We start from the raw sequence: 20,798 nt of genomic DNA, 5'->3' as shown, positions 1-20,798 counted from the left end.
GTCTGTGTGTAGCACAGAAATTCGGATTTTAGTTTGGAGGCTTTGTCAGAGACGGAGCATGTGTCACTAAAAATTTCTCATAAGAATTTAAAAATCTTAACTGTCAGCCACGCAGATTTCATAACACCCCTCACTTTGAGAGTTATTTTCACTGGTGGTGAGTGCTAATGAAATGCATCCGGCAGTCTAAACTTCACTCATATGACTACACTAGTCTTGTCAGAGTGCACAACAGCGTGACTGAATTGGAATTTATTGGGGTCTTGACCTAAGCGTGACCCTCGTGGTTTCATTACAAGACTGTTCAAGGTTTTCTCAGCTCATCGCTTGTCAGGAGATCAAGCAAGTTAGCAAAGTGTGTACGTGTGTCAGTGTGTATGTCTGTTTTTGAAAAAGCGTGAATAAAGGTCCTCTATGTTTGAGCACGCAAAGACAATTTGAGGATTTTACAGGATGTCACACACACACACACACACACACACACACACACACACACACACACACACACACACACACACACACACACACACACACACACACACACATACACATACACACAAGCTGATATATTGATGCCCCTTAAATGCATTTCATTTTTTTCCACCTTTGAAAAAAATACGGAGATCCCTATTGGTTGAGTCTCACCCCGCCCTCCGCCTCCTTTTCCCCGGTTTCCCGGGCAACCATGTCAGGGTGGAGGAAAAGAGCAAATCATGTGAGGGCATAGCATCTTTCTCTCCCCTCTCTCTTAGTGTGTGTGTGTGTGTGTGTGTGTTTGTGTGTGTGTGTGTGTGTGTGTGTATAAAAGCCTCTGTCTCCATGCTTTCACTTCAGTCTCAGTGCAAGACTGAAGAGAGGGGAGGGGAACACGACCAAAGGAGATCCCTGTGTTACAGCGGGAGACATTTCTTTGACCTTCTTCCTCACTTTCTCCCTCCTCTCCTGATGTGTTTTGGGTTTCCGTCCTTTCCTCCTCCTCCGTCTTCTTAAGCATCTCTGCTCTGCTTGGACGGTGGCTGCATCGATGCAAAATGGGTTGTGGCAATTCCTCAGCCACCAACACCTCAGAAGGTAAGTGTTTTTAGGGAATACGTGTTTTAAGGAATGTGTATGTGTGCATCTATAATCTATATATATATATATGTGTGTGTTTGATAATAGGTGAGAGTATGAGGGAGAGAATTGTCACTGTATCTGCACCAAGGGGAGAGTGTGTTTTGAATGTAAATGAAGTGTATTGGGTTAGCCTTGGATTTAGCATATGTCCTCAGATGTATCCATATGTATGTGTATTATCTGTGAGCCTCTCAGTGTCTTGATTTCATTCATAAATAAAAAATAATAAAATAAAATAAATAAATAGACAGCCTTATATCATGATATATGTTTGTGTCTCAAAATAAATGACTGTAAAATGTATTTATTTTTACCAACCAATGTTCATCAGTTTGCGGCATACTGGCTCCCACTCTGTAGCGTGTGTGTATTGCGTGCAGTGGTCTCCTAAAGCTATGGGTGGTGGGTCGATCATGAAGGGTCTCCAATATTCTAGTATAAGACACCAGAGTAGAAGCCTCAGGAATGTTACGCTTTGATACTGTAATTACAATGCTAAGGTATACATTGACACAAAAGCAAGTCCTCCATACAGTAGCTCACAGTTTTTTTTAATGGGTTTTTCTTCTCTCTTGGTGTGTTTGTGCTAGTTTCCATGGATTTTGAGTAAAAAAGGCAAGCAGCATTAGTGACATTCACCCGCCTTTGTCAATCAGGTTTGATTCATGAAGCCTGAAGGACACATTTTAATGGAGAAATATTGGATCGCGTGGTTATGTATATGTGTAATATATAACATGAGTAATTTATCCTGATACAATACCTGTTTTAAATTATACTGAACAAATCTCTGGGCACCACAGTCAAATTGAGGTAATAATTAGATTGAAGTATCTGCAGGATTACCTCACCACCGCTGCCCATTAAAGCAGTATGTTGTGTGTTTGAGTGTGTGTGTGTGTGTGTGTGTGTGTGTGTGTCTGCGTGCGTGCGTGCGTGCGTGTGAGTGCGTGTGTGCGTGCAGATACGTAATCAGTGCTTGCCAGGCATGTTAACAGAACCACAGACTACTACTGGGAAACACGACCCAGTGTTATCATTTGCTTTACGTTTAAGGTCACTTTGTCTGTAAACAACATCTAAGTAGGTGTCTGGGTTTGTCGTAGGTGTGGCTTGTTTGTCTATGAAAACCAGCAGCTGTGTTTATTTCAGTGCAGCAGGTCTTTTTCTGGTCCTTTGAGGTCAGCGTTCAGCACAATGACAAGGACGTGTGAAATCCTGTCACTTTGACAAATATGGACTAATGGTTGCACTGTAGTTGTCCATGCCAGCTGACACCAGGCCAGGGTTAAACGACACTGTTTCCCCACACTATCATGTTCTGTAGAATTAAGATAGAAATCCCCTATTTTATTTTATAATATAATAATATATATATATATATATATATATATATATATATATAATGTATAATTTTGTCACTATACATTTGTGTTTTATGTTTAAGTGTTTATTTGGTAACACTTATCACCCACCTGCTTATCATCTATAAGCAGTATATAAACATGTAATAATGGCTTAGAACACACTATAATGTAGGTGTAAGCAGTGTCTATTAATCGCCAACTATAACTCCTGTAATAATATTAAATACTCAACAAGTCATCCAAAGCACACAAAGATATAGGTTGTTTATTCCTACCCTCTAATATGACCCACAGGAGGAACTAGCGTCCCTAGCGGTGGTAGGAAACACAAACCAATGTTCCCACACTATTCTATTCTGTCCAGTTTAGATAACAGTATCTCCTGTTTTATATTATCCTTAACTGGAGATGTATAATTGTGTCACTACACATTTATATGTTGAAGTGTTTATTTACTTGCTAACATTATTAACATGATATAATGTAGTTGTTAAAGGTGCTGTAGGTAGGATTGTGAAGATCCAGGCTTTTGCCAAAGAATTTGAACATCGACAACTTCTCAGTCACTCCCCCTTTCTGCTAAAGCCCAAATGGTCTCCTAAGCCCCTCCCCCCACAAGGGAGAATGAATGCGTGCGCATGAGCAGTGATTGACACGCAGTTAGACACCCCCCCCTGGCCATGATTGGCGCATCTGAACAGGGAGCTGTGGATTTTTGCAAATTGCACTACAGGCTGTAGGTGGTGCCAGAGGAGCCAGATTTTTTTTTGATGTTTTCATTACCTGCTTCATGTAGTTCTACTCGAACATAGGGTCAGTTTCAGCAAATATGACAGAAAGTTAGTTTTATAAGTCTTACCTACTGCATCTTTAATAGATATAGCAATAAGATTTACATAATAACAACTGTAATTAAAGCTGCGAGCAGCGATGGACGGGCCCTCGCGCCTCTGTGCGCGTCGGGGTTACCGGCGGACGCCGCTCCTTGCGACTGTGTAAAATTTGGCACTCAGACACAGCAAATCGTCACCAATGACAAGGGAACTCCCTGCCGAGTTCAACGATACCTCACACAAGACTCTTCGTCATACGGTTCATTAGCTGTGAAAAGGGGCGTGGCTAAAGCATAGGGCGCGGGTCAAACCATCACCAATTAAAAAGGAACTCTCTGCTGAGTTCAATGATATGTCACACAAGGGTCTACATCAAACGGGTCATTAGTTATGAAAGGGGGCGTGGCTTAAGCATAGGGGGCGGGCTAAGCCATCACCAATGAATAAGGAAGTCTCTGCTGAGTTCATTAACACTTCACACAAGAGTCTACCTTAAACGGTTCAAATGTTATCAAAGGGGGCGTGGCCTGAGTAAGTGGGCGTGGTCATAGTATAGGGGGCGGCTCAGTATCACATGTAGACCACACATACTGAGTTTCATGTAAATCGGATGATGTTTGTCATATAAGGCAGATTTCCTGATGCCAGCGGGGGGCGCTATGACCAAAAGTAAATTTTGGCCTGTAGGTGTCCTCAGGCCTGGACCCTTGTCAATTGTGAGAAATTTCGGGCAGATACGACAACGTACACTCAAGTTAAGTCAACTTCTTTGTTCATCGCTAAACACTAAAAGAGGAGCTTTACTAGTTTCCATGTTACATCTCAGACGCTTTTCCGTTTATTTCATTCATTTCCATATTGTTGTTTTACAGTCAAATGCAAAGTTGTGTACATATTCAATCATAAGTCAGTCATTCCAAGGCTTGGAAAAGAAGTGGTTTTGCAAAAGAGTTCTTATGAAGACTCTGTTGTGTGTGCAGTTCTTTATGCATATGTAACTTTTCATCGCTAAGGTGTTGGGATGGTACAGACCAAGTTTGAAGTCCATCGGATGAAATCTCTAGGAGGAGTTCGTTAAAGTATAGCACCATGACTTTTAGGCCTACTTCCTTTTGCCACTAGGGGGCGCTTGACTTTAAGTAAATATCGGCCTTTATTTGTCCTCAGGGTTGGACTCTGATGATTCGTGAAAAGTTTCAAGGTAATTGGACAACGTACACTCGAGTTACACCCACTTCCTGTTTCGGCGACGAAACGCACAAAATGGCCGCCCCGCCACGGGGAAAAGTTTCCCCGTCTTAACATGGCACAGACCGAGTTTGAAGTTGATTGGATGAAATCTCTAGGAGGAGTTCGTTAAAGTACGACATGTGGAAATGGCCAAAATCGCACTAATTTCGAACATTGAAATCAAAATGGTGGACTTCCTGTTGCGTTTAGGGTATGGCTCTAATGAAGTTTTTTGTACATCATGACATGTTACATATGTGTACCAAGTTTTGTGAGTCTACGTTAAACGCACTGCAGGGGCTCAATTTTCTTTACTTTCTAGGGGGCGCTAGCGAGCCATTTTTGTGTGCCTATTCCCGAAACCCTTAAAATACGTAAACTTTCACCAGACTTGATGCGACCGCCAAATTTGGTGAGTTTTTTAATATGTTAAGCCCCTCAAAAAGGCAATTCATTTGACGGGAAAAAGAAAAATAATAATAATTCCTTCAGTTTCAATAGGGCCTTCGCCGCTGTCGGCGCAGGGGCCCTAACTATTTCTGTGGGCAACCATAAGTGCAGGCTGATGTATAACCAGATAAATAATGATAATACAGTAAGAAGCCATTGTAAATATTGTCATTTATTCTAAGTTCTTAGCTTTAAAGTCAAGATTCAAGTCATACAAGAATGTTTTAAATTTCAAGCTTACCAAACTCAAATGACTGCCTCGGTGCACTCTACATCACATTGCTCATCCCTTGTCTTATGCACCCAGATGTGCACCCTTGGACATGAATGAGCTTTTGTCAGGCTACTGAATAGACCCCTGTGTCATGTCACCAGACTCAAACATTTACAGTGAAAAAAACTCCCCTCCACTCCTTTTAATAGGATGGAATTCACTGTCTTTCTGTAAAATGTAGATTATCCAGCTTCCATCTTATTCGTGTAGTGTTCTTTTTGAAGGTACATTTCAACACTAATGGAAAATGGCATGAAAAAATAATTGAAGGGTAATATTGAGGCTTTTGTTCTCCCGCTATTAATATGATACTGTACGTTCAAGCAGGATGTTAGATTATCCTCCAAATGAATGCATTGTGATCTCATTTCGATTGAAATCAAGTTTAGCGGACGGCCTGTGGTTCAGCAAGGAATGAGCTTTTGTTGGATCATAAAATACTCAAACAGTATTGGGATGAGCACGAGAACGGGTGTCATTTGGAATCGAGGCATTTCACACTGTATGCCTTGTATCAGTTTACATGTCCTCTGTCACCCTTCAAAGGCAAGTTGTGAATCGATATAGAGAGTTTGAGTAGCCTACAGTAAATACTGAAAACCATTATAAACTGCAAACTTAGGCACTCAAATTGACGTGCATACAAGTGGCAATGCCCTTAAAATATTGCACTGAGGTATAAATCCTGTATTTAAATATGTATACATATGTATTGTAATAATGTATTATGTATTTTCTTTTTGAGTTTTGTTTATTTTTAAAGGCCAATATAGGGATGCAGAATATTTGCGTCAAAATAAACTAAGAATACAATAGGCTTGTACATCAGCCTAAATAGACATTGAGGCATTTTTTGCTACATCAGGTACATGAAAAAAACACAAAATAAGATATATAATTTTTAGCAATGCAATACATGTTATGTATACAGAATAACCAACATACTAAAATCACAGTATAGACAATCCATATACAAACAATACGTAAAATGTGAAGATGAAAAAAATGGATCCAGGAGGATGTAAAGCAGCTTCCAGATGTTGGCAAACGGCTAGTGCCTGAGCCACACGACCTTATCTCCACCATGTAACCTGAAAAGAGGACAGGCTACACAAACACGCAAGAAGCAAAACTGAAGCACATCATGCATAAGGATAGGAGAATGCAACAAACAGAGGGAGAGAGACATTCAGCCTTAACAATTACAGTTAAATAGTCTGGGTCAAGAGATTTACATTCCTGGGATAAAGCCTGACCTGTCCCTCCCCTCTCACTATCTCCACTATCAGGGCTTAGGGCCTCCAAGGACATAAAATAGTGGAAGCTGTCATTGTTGTTCATAAGTATGGTTCACATTCCATGGCTTTTGAATGGTGGTCTTTGTTAGTGAGGTAACACACCTCCTTCAATACTTTTCATTATGAAGATTAATTGAATCTGGTCTTTTCATCTGTTTTCAGGGCCAGCAGAAGTGTCCAAGGATGTGTAAGTACATCAGTAATTTTCTAACTATGCCTCAATAGAGCTTCATTCATCTACCCACGTAGAATTCATGCAGTATTCGTTGTAGCAAAGTATTTATGTCTACACTGATATTACAGTGATGTTATGCAAGCATACAATAATTAATTGTCATCTAAAACATTATACAGTTAGAGCAAAGGTGCAAATAAAAGCATTCAATTAAAACATATTTATTTCAAATAATGGTTGTACACAGCAATAAAATACCTATATTTTCATAAGTTGACTAACACAAAATGCTAATTTCTTCTTTTTTTAATCAGTAAGACAAATTCCTTATTATGTATATGAATTTAAATATAATTAATATGGTCAAAAATAAGCTAAGGATTGGGCCTTTGAGCGTTTTTTAAAACATTGCTTTCACATTTTACATTATATAAAGTTTTGAAACTCAACACTTTCTTGTTGTTGTTGTTGTTTTTTTTTTCACATTGAAATTATGCACTGTGCCTTTGGCATGTGTTTTAACATAGATGGAACAGCTTTAATATTGAAATTCAGATCCCTTTCAAGCATAAATATGATTAAGAATACCATTTAATGTTTATATTGTAATATTATGTCAGTTCTTTGGATATGTGCTTGTACAAGATTTGGCTTTTTATGTGCAGATGTTGCTACAACAATGTGTACAATTTGCTTCACTGATACAGCAGACTTAAGAAACAAGCGAGTTTGGGATTTACACATATGTGTCTTGTCTGGGAATAAAGGTAACACCTCTGCTGCTGCAACATACGTTATGTCACTAGCTTTGGTTGATAACGTAACATTTTACGTTAATATAAGGCAATGCTGCACGACATGATGCAAACGTTACAAGCTATAGCTGCACGTTATTCAAAGCTCAAGTGGATTTTTTTGGTTACTATTCACAGGGCATTTGTCATAATCTCTATAACTTTAAAAACTCGCGTGAAGGCAGAAGGGCTTGCGGTGCTCCGTGTGTGAGAATATAAACAAAGTCACGTGACTGGGGGCAGTGCACATCCCTGCTGCAGTGACTACATATTTTTGGAATGTTGTATATTGAAGATAGACAAACTCAACACTGAACGTACTGATAAATGCAGTAAAATCTTTAATTTACTGGAAAGTTGGCTCATCTCTGCTTAACAAAATACCAGAATATCAATACTGAAAAACACAGACTTCACTGTAATAAAAGCGATTAACTATAAAAGAAATAAATAGATACTTGACCATTAAACAGGTGCACACAGACTCTTGCTTAACCACTCTTTTGGTAAAAAAAATTGATTTGTTCCGGCTTTAGAAAATTCAATTACATTTTTCTGTGAAATGTCACGTACAGTAGAAAACAGGTTGTCCTTTGCCATCAACAGTTATCAAAGCTCTGGGAGGGGCAGCATTTCCAAAGCATTTCCTGGAATAAGGGAGTGTGTGTGTGTGTGTGTGTGTGTGTGTGTGTGTGTGTGTGTGTGTGTGTGTGTGTGTATGTGTGTTTGTATGCTCCTTGATAATCATCTCAGCAGCCAGCACAGGACCCATGAGAGCTGACAGCAGCACACCACTGACTCACTAACGGTTTCTAAGACTGTGCTACACAACAACATATCACACACACACACACACACACACACACACACACACACACACACACACACACACACACACACACACACCCCAAAAGAGTAATTATTTAGCTTACACTGTTGGAAAAATACCAGTGAATTAGGTGGTGGAGCGTCATGTCAGCCCTTAAAAAACAAAGAAACAAGAACAAAACCCCTAAAAACAGAGCTAATTGGAAATTGGTTGGCAGTAGCCTTGTTCCAGACCTAAAACAAAAATTGGCAGTTTGGCCTGATCATCAGTTTTTCAGAACTCCCAGATTAGCAGAATTCCGAAAAGAGCTCTTCTAATGAGCAAATGCACTTTCACAGTCCAGTGCTTAACGGAAGAAAACGTGTTTCTCACATGCCTCCACGGTGAATGAAGAATCTCCATTCACTGTGGAGGAATGTGAGAAACATGTTTTAGTTTCAAGAATTGAAAGGTAATGTAACACAGGGTGAGTAACTGATATGCAAATGATCATTTTGAGGATTAAGTATTTATTTAATTTATTTTAATTTATTAATATTGTTTTTATTTAATAGTTTCTCATCAGTGTTTACTATACTCATGTTTGTTTGTTGTCCTCTGTGCTCCTGACCTGTGCTTCTTCTCTCAATCAGGACAGAAGATCCTTTGGGAGACGATGAGAAAAGAAGGTATTTTCTTCAAATAATTGTCTGCATTTCTTTCTTCACTTTTAGTTTGTATGATCCAGGTGGATACATTTTACTCATATAAATACACTTTTGTAGTATGCAATAACAAAATACTGTTCTGGTATTGTGCATGTTGGCATACTGCCACACTGTTGGCTTGTGAGACACTTTAATAGAACAGATGTTATGATTTTTTTTATTTTAAGATATGATTAATGCCAATTATTTTTATCTGTATATATCAAGCATCTTAATGTAATTATGCAATGGTTGTTGGGGTGTCTATGTTAGATTTGTAGATAGATGTGTAGTATGTAAGATTGGTGTTGGTACAGTAGGTAGGGCCCTTTGCTTTGTCCATAACTAACAGCCAAAACCTACCCTGCAGAGTTACTGCAGGGGGGCCACCAAATTATAAATTTTTAAGTAAAAATTTTTTTTTTAAATGTCTTAACACAAGTCCAACATATCAGTCTATTTGTGAAAAAAAAACACATTGATGATAGGCTTACTGGCCTATAGGTAAGGTAGTCACTAAGGTAGCCATCCGCAGATACAGTTAATCTTAAGCATTCACTGTGCCACATGTTTAATATTAAAAAAATATTTATAAAATCATGCCAACAATCATTATTTTAATAGCTTAGAATTCTATGCACTAAAAAGGTATGCATAAAGGCTTCAGGCTGCCCTCGTTATTGTAGGCCCAGTTTAATATGCAACTTAATTTTATACAATATATGTAGTAGGGGTCCCTGCTCCGTCTCTCTTTCAGTTAAGGGGTCCTTGGCTTAAAAAACATTGAATACCCCTGCCATAGATTATATGGCTATACCACTTATTTGTAATTATCTAATGGCAAGACTTTTGTTAACAAGATGCAAAACTCAGAGATAAAAAGCCAGGCACAGCTAATTATCAATCAAATGCATAGCAACATTACACAAAGCCTAATATGATTTTTTTTTAAACAGTAGTGGTATCTTCTAAGAACAATTAGAAAAACGATATTTACGTATTGTAACTCCAGATTCTATGAGTATAGGCATAGCCCTCTATGAGCTGTTGCAATTGGGTTATCCCTTCGTGAATGCGCAGTCGTGAAGATTTCTTTCGCTCCCTGTGCCCTGCATGGGCCTCTGTTACTCTTACGGTACAGATCCACTTTTGCGACACGACTGACGCGTGGTGTCGCGACGCCTCCCCTCATTTGTACGTTGATGGGCGTTCCTCACTTTACTGCATTTTTGCAACGTCTAGCAGAAAAAGGATCCCACTTTCTCCCTGTCTCCTCTGTGCTCTACTTCTATTGGGTAGTCACGTCGCGTTCAACGGATTCATTTGCTTAAAGCTGGGCATCAGCCAGCTTTTTGACGCGCAACATTTTCTCAAATGTAGCGCCGCCTTCCCTGAATGCTTTGCATGCACGTTGAAGTCGCTTGACGTCACCCATAGGAATAGAGTGGAGCGCGGCGATACAGAAGAGTCGCACGGACAAATGGATCTGTACCGTTACATCCGCAGATACTGTATATTACTGCTGCGCGACCAGAGATCTGCTCCCAACCTCAGCATTTTTCTTCAGCGAATGTTGGTGAAGCAGGTGGCCCGAGGGCTATACTTATACTCATAGAATCTGAAGTTACAATACGTTTCTATTTTGTATAGGCTTCGTCCTCTAAGAGCTGTTGCTATTGGGTTAAGGGCGAAGCTGATGCCAACTGCGACCAAGGTCCACAAGCAGAACATAGACTAATTTGTCTTCCTATTCACACTGAACAAGGTTTAATGAATCAAAACACACATTATTTTGATGAGAAAAACTCTGTCATCATCATGAGTAGGCCTATTACTGATCGTAAGGCCCATGTTTTATAATGACAAAAAACTAATATCACAATTAATAACTGCATTCCTCATAGCCACTCAAGTGCAGGAGGATGGAGACAACAGCAAAACCAAACCTGACAGCACATCATCTGCCGTCAAGTGCGGGTAAAACTGCGTGAGACATGGAGGACTCAGACGCACCACGCAGATAAAAAAACGGATGAACGGGCACGGGGATGCCCAGGAAGCTGCTGCGCAAACGTCGGCCACTGTCATGCCTCTGAGGAGGTGCTATGACAGCGCTCTTGTGGAGTGCGCCCGAATGTCCTGAGGGGGGTTCCACTCCCTCTGCGCTATAGGCCTGGGTGATAGTTTCACACAGTCAGTGAGACAGACGCTGCTTCGAAAGAGCCGCACCCTTTGATTGTTCTCTGTAGTGAACGAACAGTCGCTGTGTTCGTCTGATGTCTACCGTGCGTAAAACATACTGGAATAACGCGCGCACCGGGTAAGTCGGTGAGACGCCTCTGCCGTTGTTATGATGCGGTGTAAAAATTAACTTTTGGTGTAAATGATGGAGTTGGCTGTAAAGTGCCCGTGCTCCCGTCCCCTCTAATGGAGAGGCAGGACGGTGAAACCGACAGCACGCATAAATCACTCTCACCCTTTTAGCCGACATCAAGGCGAGGGGGAGCGCTGTTTTCAGTGACAGCATTCTAAGAGAGGCTTGTGCCAGAGGCTCGAAAGGAGGATTCCCCAGAGCTCAGAGCACCAGGGCTAAATCCCATTGAGATGTGAGAGAGTGCACAGCAGGTTTCTGTCGTCTGACCCCCTTCAAAAAACGTTTCACCAGGGGGTGCACAAAAACTGACCTCTCTCCATAGTCCTCGTGGCATGGCGAAATGGCCGCTACGTAGTATAACTATAGACGGAGCCAAATCATTATCATCCCATGTTTGGAGGTAAGTTAACACGGGGTGCACAATGTGGGCTCTGCACCTTTCTCCACACACCAGCGCTGGAAAGCGGACCACCGCACCACGTAACACGCCGTCGTGGAGGGGGCTCTCACGCCCTGTATAGTGCGCACAATGGCAGGGGGCAATCCTAGCCTCTTCAAGTGCTATCGCTCAGCGGCCATACCCATAGCCGCTGGCTTATCACTGGGTGGTGGGATATCGCACCGTTCAGCTGCGACAGTGCGTCCCCTTGCCACAGCAGCTGCCATGGGTACCCCGCCAGTAGTTGAACCAGGGTCGGAAACCAGGATGCGCTTGTGCGTTCTGGTGCCACCAGAATAACCGATAGGTTCTCCTATCGGTGCGTACCAGGAGGCAAGGAATCAGAGGGACCGGGGGAAAAGCGTATAGGAAAGTCCTGGGCCATGGTCGGTGAGAGAAGGCGTCGACCCCGAAAGGTGGGTTGTCCCGTGTTTTCATAGAAAACCACAGTGTGCACTGTGTATTTTCTCGTGAGGTGAACAGATCCACTTTCGCTCTCCCCAACCTGCTCCATAGGATGTACACCGCTCTGAGTGACAGCAGGAGTCTGTGTGCCAGGTCTGAGTGTAGAGAGGGGGGGGGGGGGTCAACATACGCCTCTTGAGTCGTCTTGGGTCGAGACGCCGACGACTAAACCATCTCTGAATTTTTCTCATGTGGAGGAGGCCCAGTGGAACCACCACGGGACTCGCAGACATCATGCCCAGCAGACTGTGTAGCCGTTATCTGAACTCGGGATAGCATTATAGCTTTTACCACGCCGGTAAGAGCCGGGGAAAGGCTGGCGAATTGAAGCATATAGCCGTGTGTTGTTTGTTGCCATAGAAACAGAGAGCGCAGAGCTTTTCCCGCGCTATGAGAAGCGAGTGCCCGGTCACCACAGCCCATGGTAGAGCGTGACCGAGAGAGCGGGCACACGCATGCCTGTGTGTCGGCTGTTTAAACAGCAGTGAGTACCGTGCCTTCCCGCCGCTGTGAAAAGCGGTAGTTCAGTTCTCACAAGCCGTTCACTCAACACTCTCACCATTCCGCATAATCAGCTGGGAGGTGGAGAAAGACTGAGTAGGCTATAAACACGCACTCTGCGAGGATTTTGATTGTAGGTGGGCCTCCAGAAAACTGGATGGGCCAGTTAAAATAAGCCAAAAAAAACGGGTTCCCCCTGCATACAGACAGCCAGACACGAATGATAACGTTAGCCTAACTGTTAGCCTAACTGTTAGCCTACTTGCCTTGCTGGTGTGAGGGAGGGTGGCTACGGGAGGACTTGATGGGGAGAGGGCGGCCGAGCAGGATGGTAACTCGTCACTTGTAATCGCGTTACTTAAAATGTCCTCCTCCTACTCCTCGGAGCGTTTCTTGCTGAATTTAAATGAAAACAAGCTGCTTTGCGTTTCATATTAGCTAATAGCTACGGTCTGTGTCTGTCTCATTGAGCTAGCTTGAAAAGCTTGCGCGCAAACGTCCTTCATTTCATTGGATCACTTGCTGGTGACGATGCAGCCTGTGGGCGGGCTTAAGAGTCCACACGTGGGGTAGAAGCCGCTGATTGGCTGAGAAGCTTTCACTCAAAGCTTTCCTCGGGCTGCTTATTGGATGAACTGCTAGACTGAAAATCACTCACTACTCACTATAGGCCTGGGTCAAAATGGGCGGGCCCAGACCTAAAACCGGGCCCAATGGTAGCGCCGCGGGTGACTCTGAGTGGGTGTGTGAGCTTGTTAATTCTGACACAGTGTGGCTGCAAGATGTTCAGGAGGGACAAAGGCGGACTGACTGAGAGGGAAAACTGCTTTTTTTCAAGGGAACTGTGTGACCCTTAAAAGCGTTGTTATGTTTCCAGCTCTAGCTGGAGTAAGACACGCGTTCCCGGCGCCCCGTCACTGTCACTGCCGCCGCCGTTAGCGCATCGGCGAGTGGATTGGACCAGGTGGTTGCTGCCCGCCAGCCCTCATGGCCGTGCCGCCGGTAGGTGGAGCTGGAGCCAGGGCTTGGAGGGGCGCCGTCTCCTTGAGCCGACATCACGGTGTCGACGTTGTGGCCGAAGCACCGCTCTCTAGGAGGTGTATTACCGCATCCCCTCCACTACCTACACCTCGTGACTGCCCCAGCCTTAGCAGGGAACAGCCAAAACAAAAACCTTATTAGCGGTGGGAGGGAGCCCGCACGCTGCGGAGGAGAAAAAGAGGATAAAGCCACTGGTGTGGTGGTGCTCCCCTCCTGGAACGGAGACAGTTGCCGTAGCGGGACTCCGTAATCCTCCAGTCCTCCCGACGGGGACGAGGGGGAGCCGGCAAGGGAACCGTCTTTGGGGGATTGAGTCAACGGCCTTGTGCCCGCCAAAGACATCCCCTTTCCGCCGCTGGTGGTATCCTTACCTTACTGTCTGCCCGCTCGGCTGCCATCATCTGCCGTTTCAGTTGCTCCGGCGAACTGAACTGAACAGAACTGCTGGCGGCCGGCGGGTTGCCAGCCTGGCGAACAGGGGTCGAGGCACACCTCGCAGCTCGGGTGGAGAGCCTGCGGCAGGATACAGCCGGTCTGTGAGTCGGTACGCCGGTGGACACCGCTGTTCTTCGAAGTCTTCAAACTGCTTGTCGCTTAAGAAAAATAGGGAGCAGATCTCTGGTCACGCAGCAGTAGGCCTAATATACAGTATCTGCGGACGTAAGAGAGGCCAGTGCGGGGCGCGATATTACGAATCTCACTATGGCCATGCCAAGACCCGCTCTTCAATAGCATTTATTGGCCAGGCATCCATGTTTACGCGAGGTAATGTAACCCCATTTGTACAGGTCCTATCCCCTGACCGATCGGCTATCTTAACCTTAACCACTCGAGGTCAAATGCCTAACCCCAACCAATCAAGCTGCTTCGTAGGGCGGGTCTTGGCGTGGCCATAGTGGGATTCGTAATTTTGCGTGCGGGGCACAGGGCGCGAAAGAAATCTTCACGACTGCACATGCGCGAAGGGATTACCCAATAGCAACAGCTCTTAGAGGGCGAAGCCTATACGAAATAGAACATAAAGAGCTAATTCATTGCTAAAAGGAGAAAGTGTATGCAATTGAGAACCACCACAGCATAATTAAAACCCTTATGTCTTTTAATTGCTACATTCCACTCCTCCTCTGTCAGGAACTATGGTGGCGTATATGTAGGTCTACCAGCAGACCTGACCACTGTGGCTGCCAGTCAGTCCAAGTCCACATGTAAAGGTAAACATCTTCAACACTAATACTGTACATTTCATATTCTGGAAATTTGATGAGCAGCTTGTAGTTAAGCAGTTCAGGGCGTAGAGAAATAATCCCTAGTGGCTGAGCCACCACCCCATGAAACCACGAGCCTGCTTGCCTACAGCATTATTGTTTTATTTGACCTTTATTTTTACTGAATCTTAATGAGAAGCATTCCCTTTACTATTACAGTTTGGGTTTTCATACCTGTGAAGATGAATATAGTACACAACATTTTTTTTTACTATGGCGTAGTCAATAAAGGAATTTTATTTCACCTTTACAAAAGCCATGAGCAGCAAGTGAGATGTTGTTTTTCAGGCAAATTTTTTCTAATTGTTTTTTTGTGTTTGTTGTTGTAATCCTTATTTCGACAACAAGAGGCTTTCTCTCAGGGCTTCTGTACACCTTACTATTCCTATCAGCTTTATTATTAAGTGTTGCATGTTACTGATTTTCATATTCCATTTCTCAGTCTGTCACAGTTGTTGACTTATTTAACTGCCTCTCTGACAGAGCTATGGAACCAATATGAAAAGTGGCATTGCATTTTTTATGTGGCCAGTATTAAGAAACAAACTGCTACCTTCGCTGTTGTATTTTGCAGTCCTGAAGGCTTTTCTCTTTTCTCTTGTGTCTTGTGTTTTTTGTCTCATGTTTGTCCTAAAACCTCATCGAGGTAAACATAATAATGAATTGATTCATTTTCTTATCCTCTTGCACAATGATTACTGACTCTTTTTTCCACTGAGGTCCAGTTCAAACTGCTGGGAAGAGTGCATGTGTGTTTTGACACTGAGACGGAAACACAAGAACATGAAATTTGTCAAATAATTGTCCTATAAATATCCGGGCACTGATTCTGTTTCCCCCCTCTTGCAGACTAGCAGATACTGAAGGGAACACAACACAGGTACTTTAAAAACTAGGCTGCTTGTTCAGCTCATCACCTGCTCTTCTGTATTTTGTCTCTTAAAGTGAAGCTGGTACAACGACTCACATGAAAGTCAATGACTCTGTCCTTTGTCTCAACAGGATCCTGCATATTCATTCAGCTACAGACACTCATATTACAAGCAGAGAGCATGTAAGTGCTCCTATTCTGGCTCACCACACACTGAATAACGGCTTTAACACTGTCATTAAGCGAGGATGTGGACAGCTTGCCGGGGATCTGAGGACGCTGCCTCATGGAGTCATGGGTGGCACAGTGACTCAGGGACGCACAGCAGAGGTCTGCATACGGCATCCATCATCACCCTTCACTCTGCAAAAAAAAATGTTTTTTTAAATGTGGGAGCAGACAAACATCCACCCTGTGACTGGCTGTGGGTGGCAGCAACGGGCATTGTGACAACCATCTTGGCTTCTTGGTGACGGCACTGGAACGTTCTCTTTCTTTCAAGGAGAAAGGGGACCCAACCAAATAACTAACTAACTGTCTGGGACACACACACACACACACACACACACACACACACACACACACACACACACACACACACACACACACACACACACACACACACACACACACACACACACACACACACACACACACACACACACACACACACATTCCCAACAGCCCTCTGCAATAATAATTACTGCTCAGTTATTTCTCTCAGAAGCCATCAATGATTCATTGTGTGGCAGAGGCAGAAAGTTAGAGACACCGAGAGAGTTTCGCAGAAAGCAACAGACACATTCCTGTTAATGCATCACAGAACATCAAAGGGTTATTGAAAATAGAATTGATTTCAATCAGGGACCTGCTGCAACTAAAGAGACGGAAAATGACACTGTTTTAATGATGAGTCTAAATGCTAATAACTAAGTTAAATCAAGAGTGTTTTAATCAACGTCCCAAATGTCCTGAGTGCATCAACCAGGTCGTACCTGGTGTTGTCACTTAACTTGTGCCCCAGACTGATTGTGTAACATCAGCATATGAGTCATGATACTTAGAGGATCTCTCTCTCTCGCTCTCATGCTCTCTCTGCAGCATGTTGTTTTCCCCCTCAGGAGCTCTGATTCTAGTGCTTCTGGGTAATTCACACAGCTCTTTGCAATCTTTCTCGGAAGTCACACTGTTCTTATCCCACAACATGAAATGCGATCTATTATGTAACAGCAAAAACAAAAAAAAAACATCTCATTAAATTTTGTTCAGTTGCAAAAAATTGTGAAAAAAGGAAACATTTTAAGAGAGGCAGAGGTGGTGGTTGTATTTTATCGTCCCTCATTTTTCTTACAGTTTATTGACTTTGTTTTGTAACTGATTCTATTACAATCTATTTTATAAATGATGTATCACACTTTATTGTGAATTTTGTTTTTCTGTATGTAATCCTTGATGGATAAAGCTGGTGCTTTACTGTATTTTTCTTATTGTCAACAAGTCCCATGAAGAGACTATATATATATAAATAAAAAATCCCCATAAGCTCGGTTCCTCTACCAGAGGCCTGAGAGCCTGAGGGTTCTGTGCAGTATTTGGTGAAGCCACTCCCCCAGTTTGGGGGTTACAGTCCCGAGTGCTCCGATTACCACTGGAACCACTGTTGCCTTCACATTCCACATCTTCTTTAGCTCCGATTTAAGCCCTTGGTATGTTTCCTGCCTCTCATGTTCCTATTTCTTGATGTTGCTGCTACATCTATCACAACTACCTCTGGTATGGACAGTTTGGTGTACTTCCTAGACCCGCTTTCCTCATCCCTCCGATCTTGATCTTAGCTTCTAGCCGCCTTCTCCATGCAGGGTACTAGGTTCATCTTGTAGCCAAGCATCTCTAGGATCACTGGAGATGCTTGGCTGTGTATATCAGTTTGTTGGGTTCAGTGAAAACATCTTCATTACATCACATCTTCTAGGGTACTCTTTCTCTTAGCCTTGTTAATCGACCAGGTGGTCTCCAGGTATCCAGCTCGCTTATGATCATCTCTCTCAAGTCAGCTGCCCTTTACTTTCAGCTGCCCTTGTGTTAAGCCTGTCTTTTCTTGGGGCTCTGTACCCAACCTCAGATTCTAGGGGGGATGACATCCCCCCGCTGACCTTGCGTCCTGTCCTTTTTGACACGGGTGACGTCCGAGCCGGTATGACATTCCTGTTTGGGGTTTTGGTTTTATGTGGCACTAAGCACCAAGCCCATTCTTCCCACTGAAGAAAAATTCAAGGTAAAAACATATTAAATATATATTGTTACATTTTAATTATTATTTTAATTATTATTTTGCACTGTAGTTTTTAGCAAATGTACCTTAAACAGTAGTCAGGAGTGAATAGTGCATATGGGACTAAAAATAATCTACAATGCCCATGTCCATCGTCATGAAGGAAAATGTCACCTAGTACAACGGTGTGACTCACTGTGTTTTTAATCGTTCTTAAACAACAATGGAGGGCTATGGTACAGAGGAATAAGCTATATGAGGCAAAGGTTATGTTATGGCTGTATATTTGTAGGAAGGATCAATTCATTGTTGTAGTCTTTTTCCCATGAAATCTGTTGACAATCAGAAAAATATAAAATATCACCAGCACAGAGTCCCCATGAAAAAACACATTACAGCTGGGCGGGCATTAAGGGCCAAGGTCATTTGTCAGCCAGGCTCTTGACAGCTCTCTCTTCTAATGAATGTACAACATCCTCCACTCCCCAGGGCCCTAGACGAGGGTGGAAATAGGCCAATGTTAAACACTTGAGATTCAAGAGATGTTCTTTCCGCATTACACAAAACGCTTTCCATGCCTGTGTGTTTGTGTAGCCTCAACTGCCCAGTCGCATAAAAACAGGGACTTCTTTCACCATGCCTGAACACAAGCTTACTGTTTACTGTTCCTGTCTGTTTCTTTAAGAATGACGCCCACTAGTTGCCAAACTGTGTCACCGGTTATCAGCTACATTGATACTAAGGGATTTCATGTACAGTAGTGTCTTTTGCAAGTAATTTGTCAGCTCAAATTGTCGCAGCGTTTACACTGTTCACCTGTGGTAGAGACAGAATGTACTGCACATACAAAGATCTTCTTTATGCATTGTGTAGTTTACAGCATATTATAAAAAGAGCTTCAGTGTGCCTACAGCACCACAGCACATTGATTTAGAACTGCACCTGAGACGTTATATTTTCGATGTCCCTTTCTCTGATGTCTACATTTCCACGCTGCTGCTGCCTCAGTTTCCCCGCGTGAGTCTCTAACAGAGGCCTTTGGTTTTTACAGTGTGTCGTGCCGCCTGTCTCTCCCTCTTTTATCAGTCCCTCTTTGCCCTTTATGGTTGTTCCTCCTGTATATGATGGATGTCATTGCCTTTGCCCTATTCAATTAATCTAACAGGGAGAAGGGGACAAAATGTAGATGAATAACAGTCTAAAGTCAAGTCCTCTGTATTAAAATGTTGCCTTGGAACATTGTGGGAATAGTCGTAAAAAGCTGTGCATGTTGTTTGAATGTTGTAGAGGTTGAGTATGCTTAGAGAAGTAACATATGTTGTAAAGGAGTTCGACATTTTGGGGAATACATTTATTTGTTTTCTTACCGAGAGTTAGATTAGAAGATTGATACCACATTCATGTCTCAGAGTGGTATCAATATTCTCATCTAACTCTTGACAAGAAAGCAAACAAAGAGTCAATTTGTAAAAACAGATAAAAGCCATTATAAAACGGAATTAACGACGACGGAATTTGAACGATATTACCTTGAGTTCACTATTAAAAAAGCATGATTTATGAAAAGGAAATAATAATAATTGAGATTTTATATCAAAACAACCAAATATCAATTTAATTGATATTCCATGGATTGAATAAAAAAAGAAGATAAAAAATAAATAAAAATGAAGACATCTGTTTTTGCAAATGAACCCTTCAAATATTTCTCCAAAAGGTCAAACTACTCCTTTAATGTTTGGAAACATAAGATCCTTCAGGTTTTGTAATTCAATCACAAAGAAATCACAGAAACTACTTGAGGTCAAAGCAGCTGTGAACTGTTTTAATTAATGAAATGCCTCTTCACACACTGGAAAGACCTGGAGTGGTCATTAAAAACCCACCAGTGTCTCTTTATGCTGTTGACAGCTGTATGATAATAAGAGGAAATGACTGAAATGATCGGGTTTTTTCATTGTAGGTTATTTTTCCTTGTGTCTTTCATTCACACTGTACTTTTCATCATTCAAATGACCTGCTCCTCATGAATGTCAATGTACTCCTTCTCAAATCACAAATCACCTTATTCATCAATGATGCTGACACGAGGAGAATAAAAAAAACTTGACTGCCTCTGTGAAACCCATCCATTAACATCTGATTCAGTTATTTATGATTAAAGACTTTTATATTGTCCAAGACAGCTGTGGTTATTGATTGTGGTCCTTGTTGAAATGCATCTGCCTTTTGTAATCAATAAGCCTGAGACTTGAGGGATTACATGTGTTCTTAGCGAGTTTCAAAGACAGCCTGCCTGACAAAATCAAGTGAGGATTGCTGAGGAGAACATTTGTCATTATTTAACCGAGGTCTTTTGTCCACCTGCAACAAGATCAATCACATTTCCATCTCGATAATTGACTGTGTTGTGAGTGCATGGAGGAGGTGGTGGGGGAGATGTTAACTCTTTCCTGTTTCTCATTGCAGAGCCGCAGTCGGAGCCCCTCCAGTGATCCCACATCATATTATGCAGTAC

General features: G+C 42.5%; 1 protein-coding gene across 1 annotated transcript; it reads left to right on the top strand.

Moving 5' to 3' along the window:
* Positions 1-769: 769 nt before the first annotated feature.
* On the top strand, positions 770-20,463 carry LOC120564428 (overexpressed in colon carcinoma 1 protein homolog). Its single transcript, XM_039809372.1, has 6 exons — positions 770-1,071; positions 6,731-6,755; positions 8,999-9,034; positions 15,004-15,083; positions 15,987-16,017; positions 16,140-20,463. The coding sequence occupies exons 1-5, from the start codon at positions 1,032-1,034 to the stop codon at positions 15,989-15,991; spliced, it is 186 nt and encodes a 61-aa protein (XP_039665306.1). The 5' UTR covers positions 770-1,031; the 3' UTR covers positions 15,992-16,017; positions 16,140-20,463.
* The last annotated feature ends 335 nt before the right edge of the window (positions 20,464-20,798 follow it).

The sequence above is a fragment of the Perca fluviatilis genome, chromosome 8, assembly GCF_010015445.1.
Source record: "Perca fluviatilis chromosome 8, GENO_Pfluv_1.0, whole genome shotgun sequence".
Lineage (NCBI taxonomy): Eukaryota > Metazoa > Chordata > Actinopteri > Perciformes > Percidae > Perca > Perca fluviatilis.
Note: the sequence above shows the minus strand (reverse complement) of the source record. Positions and strands in the feature narration are given on the sequence as shown.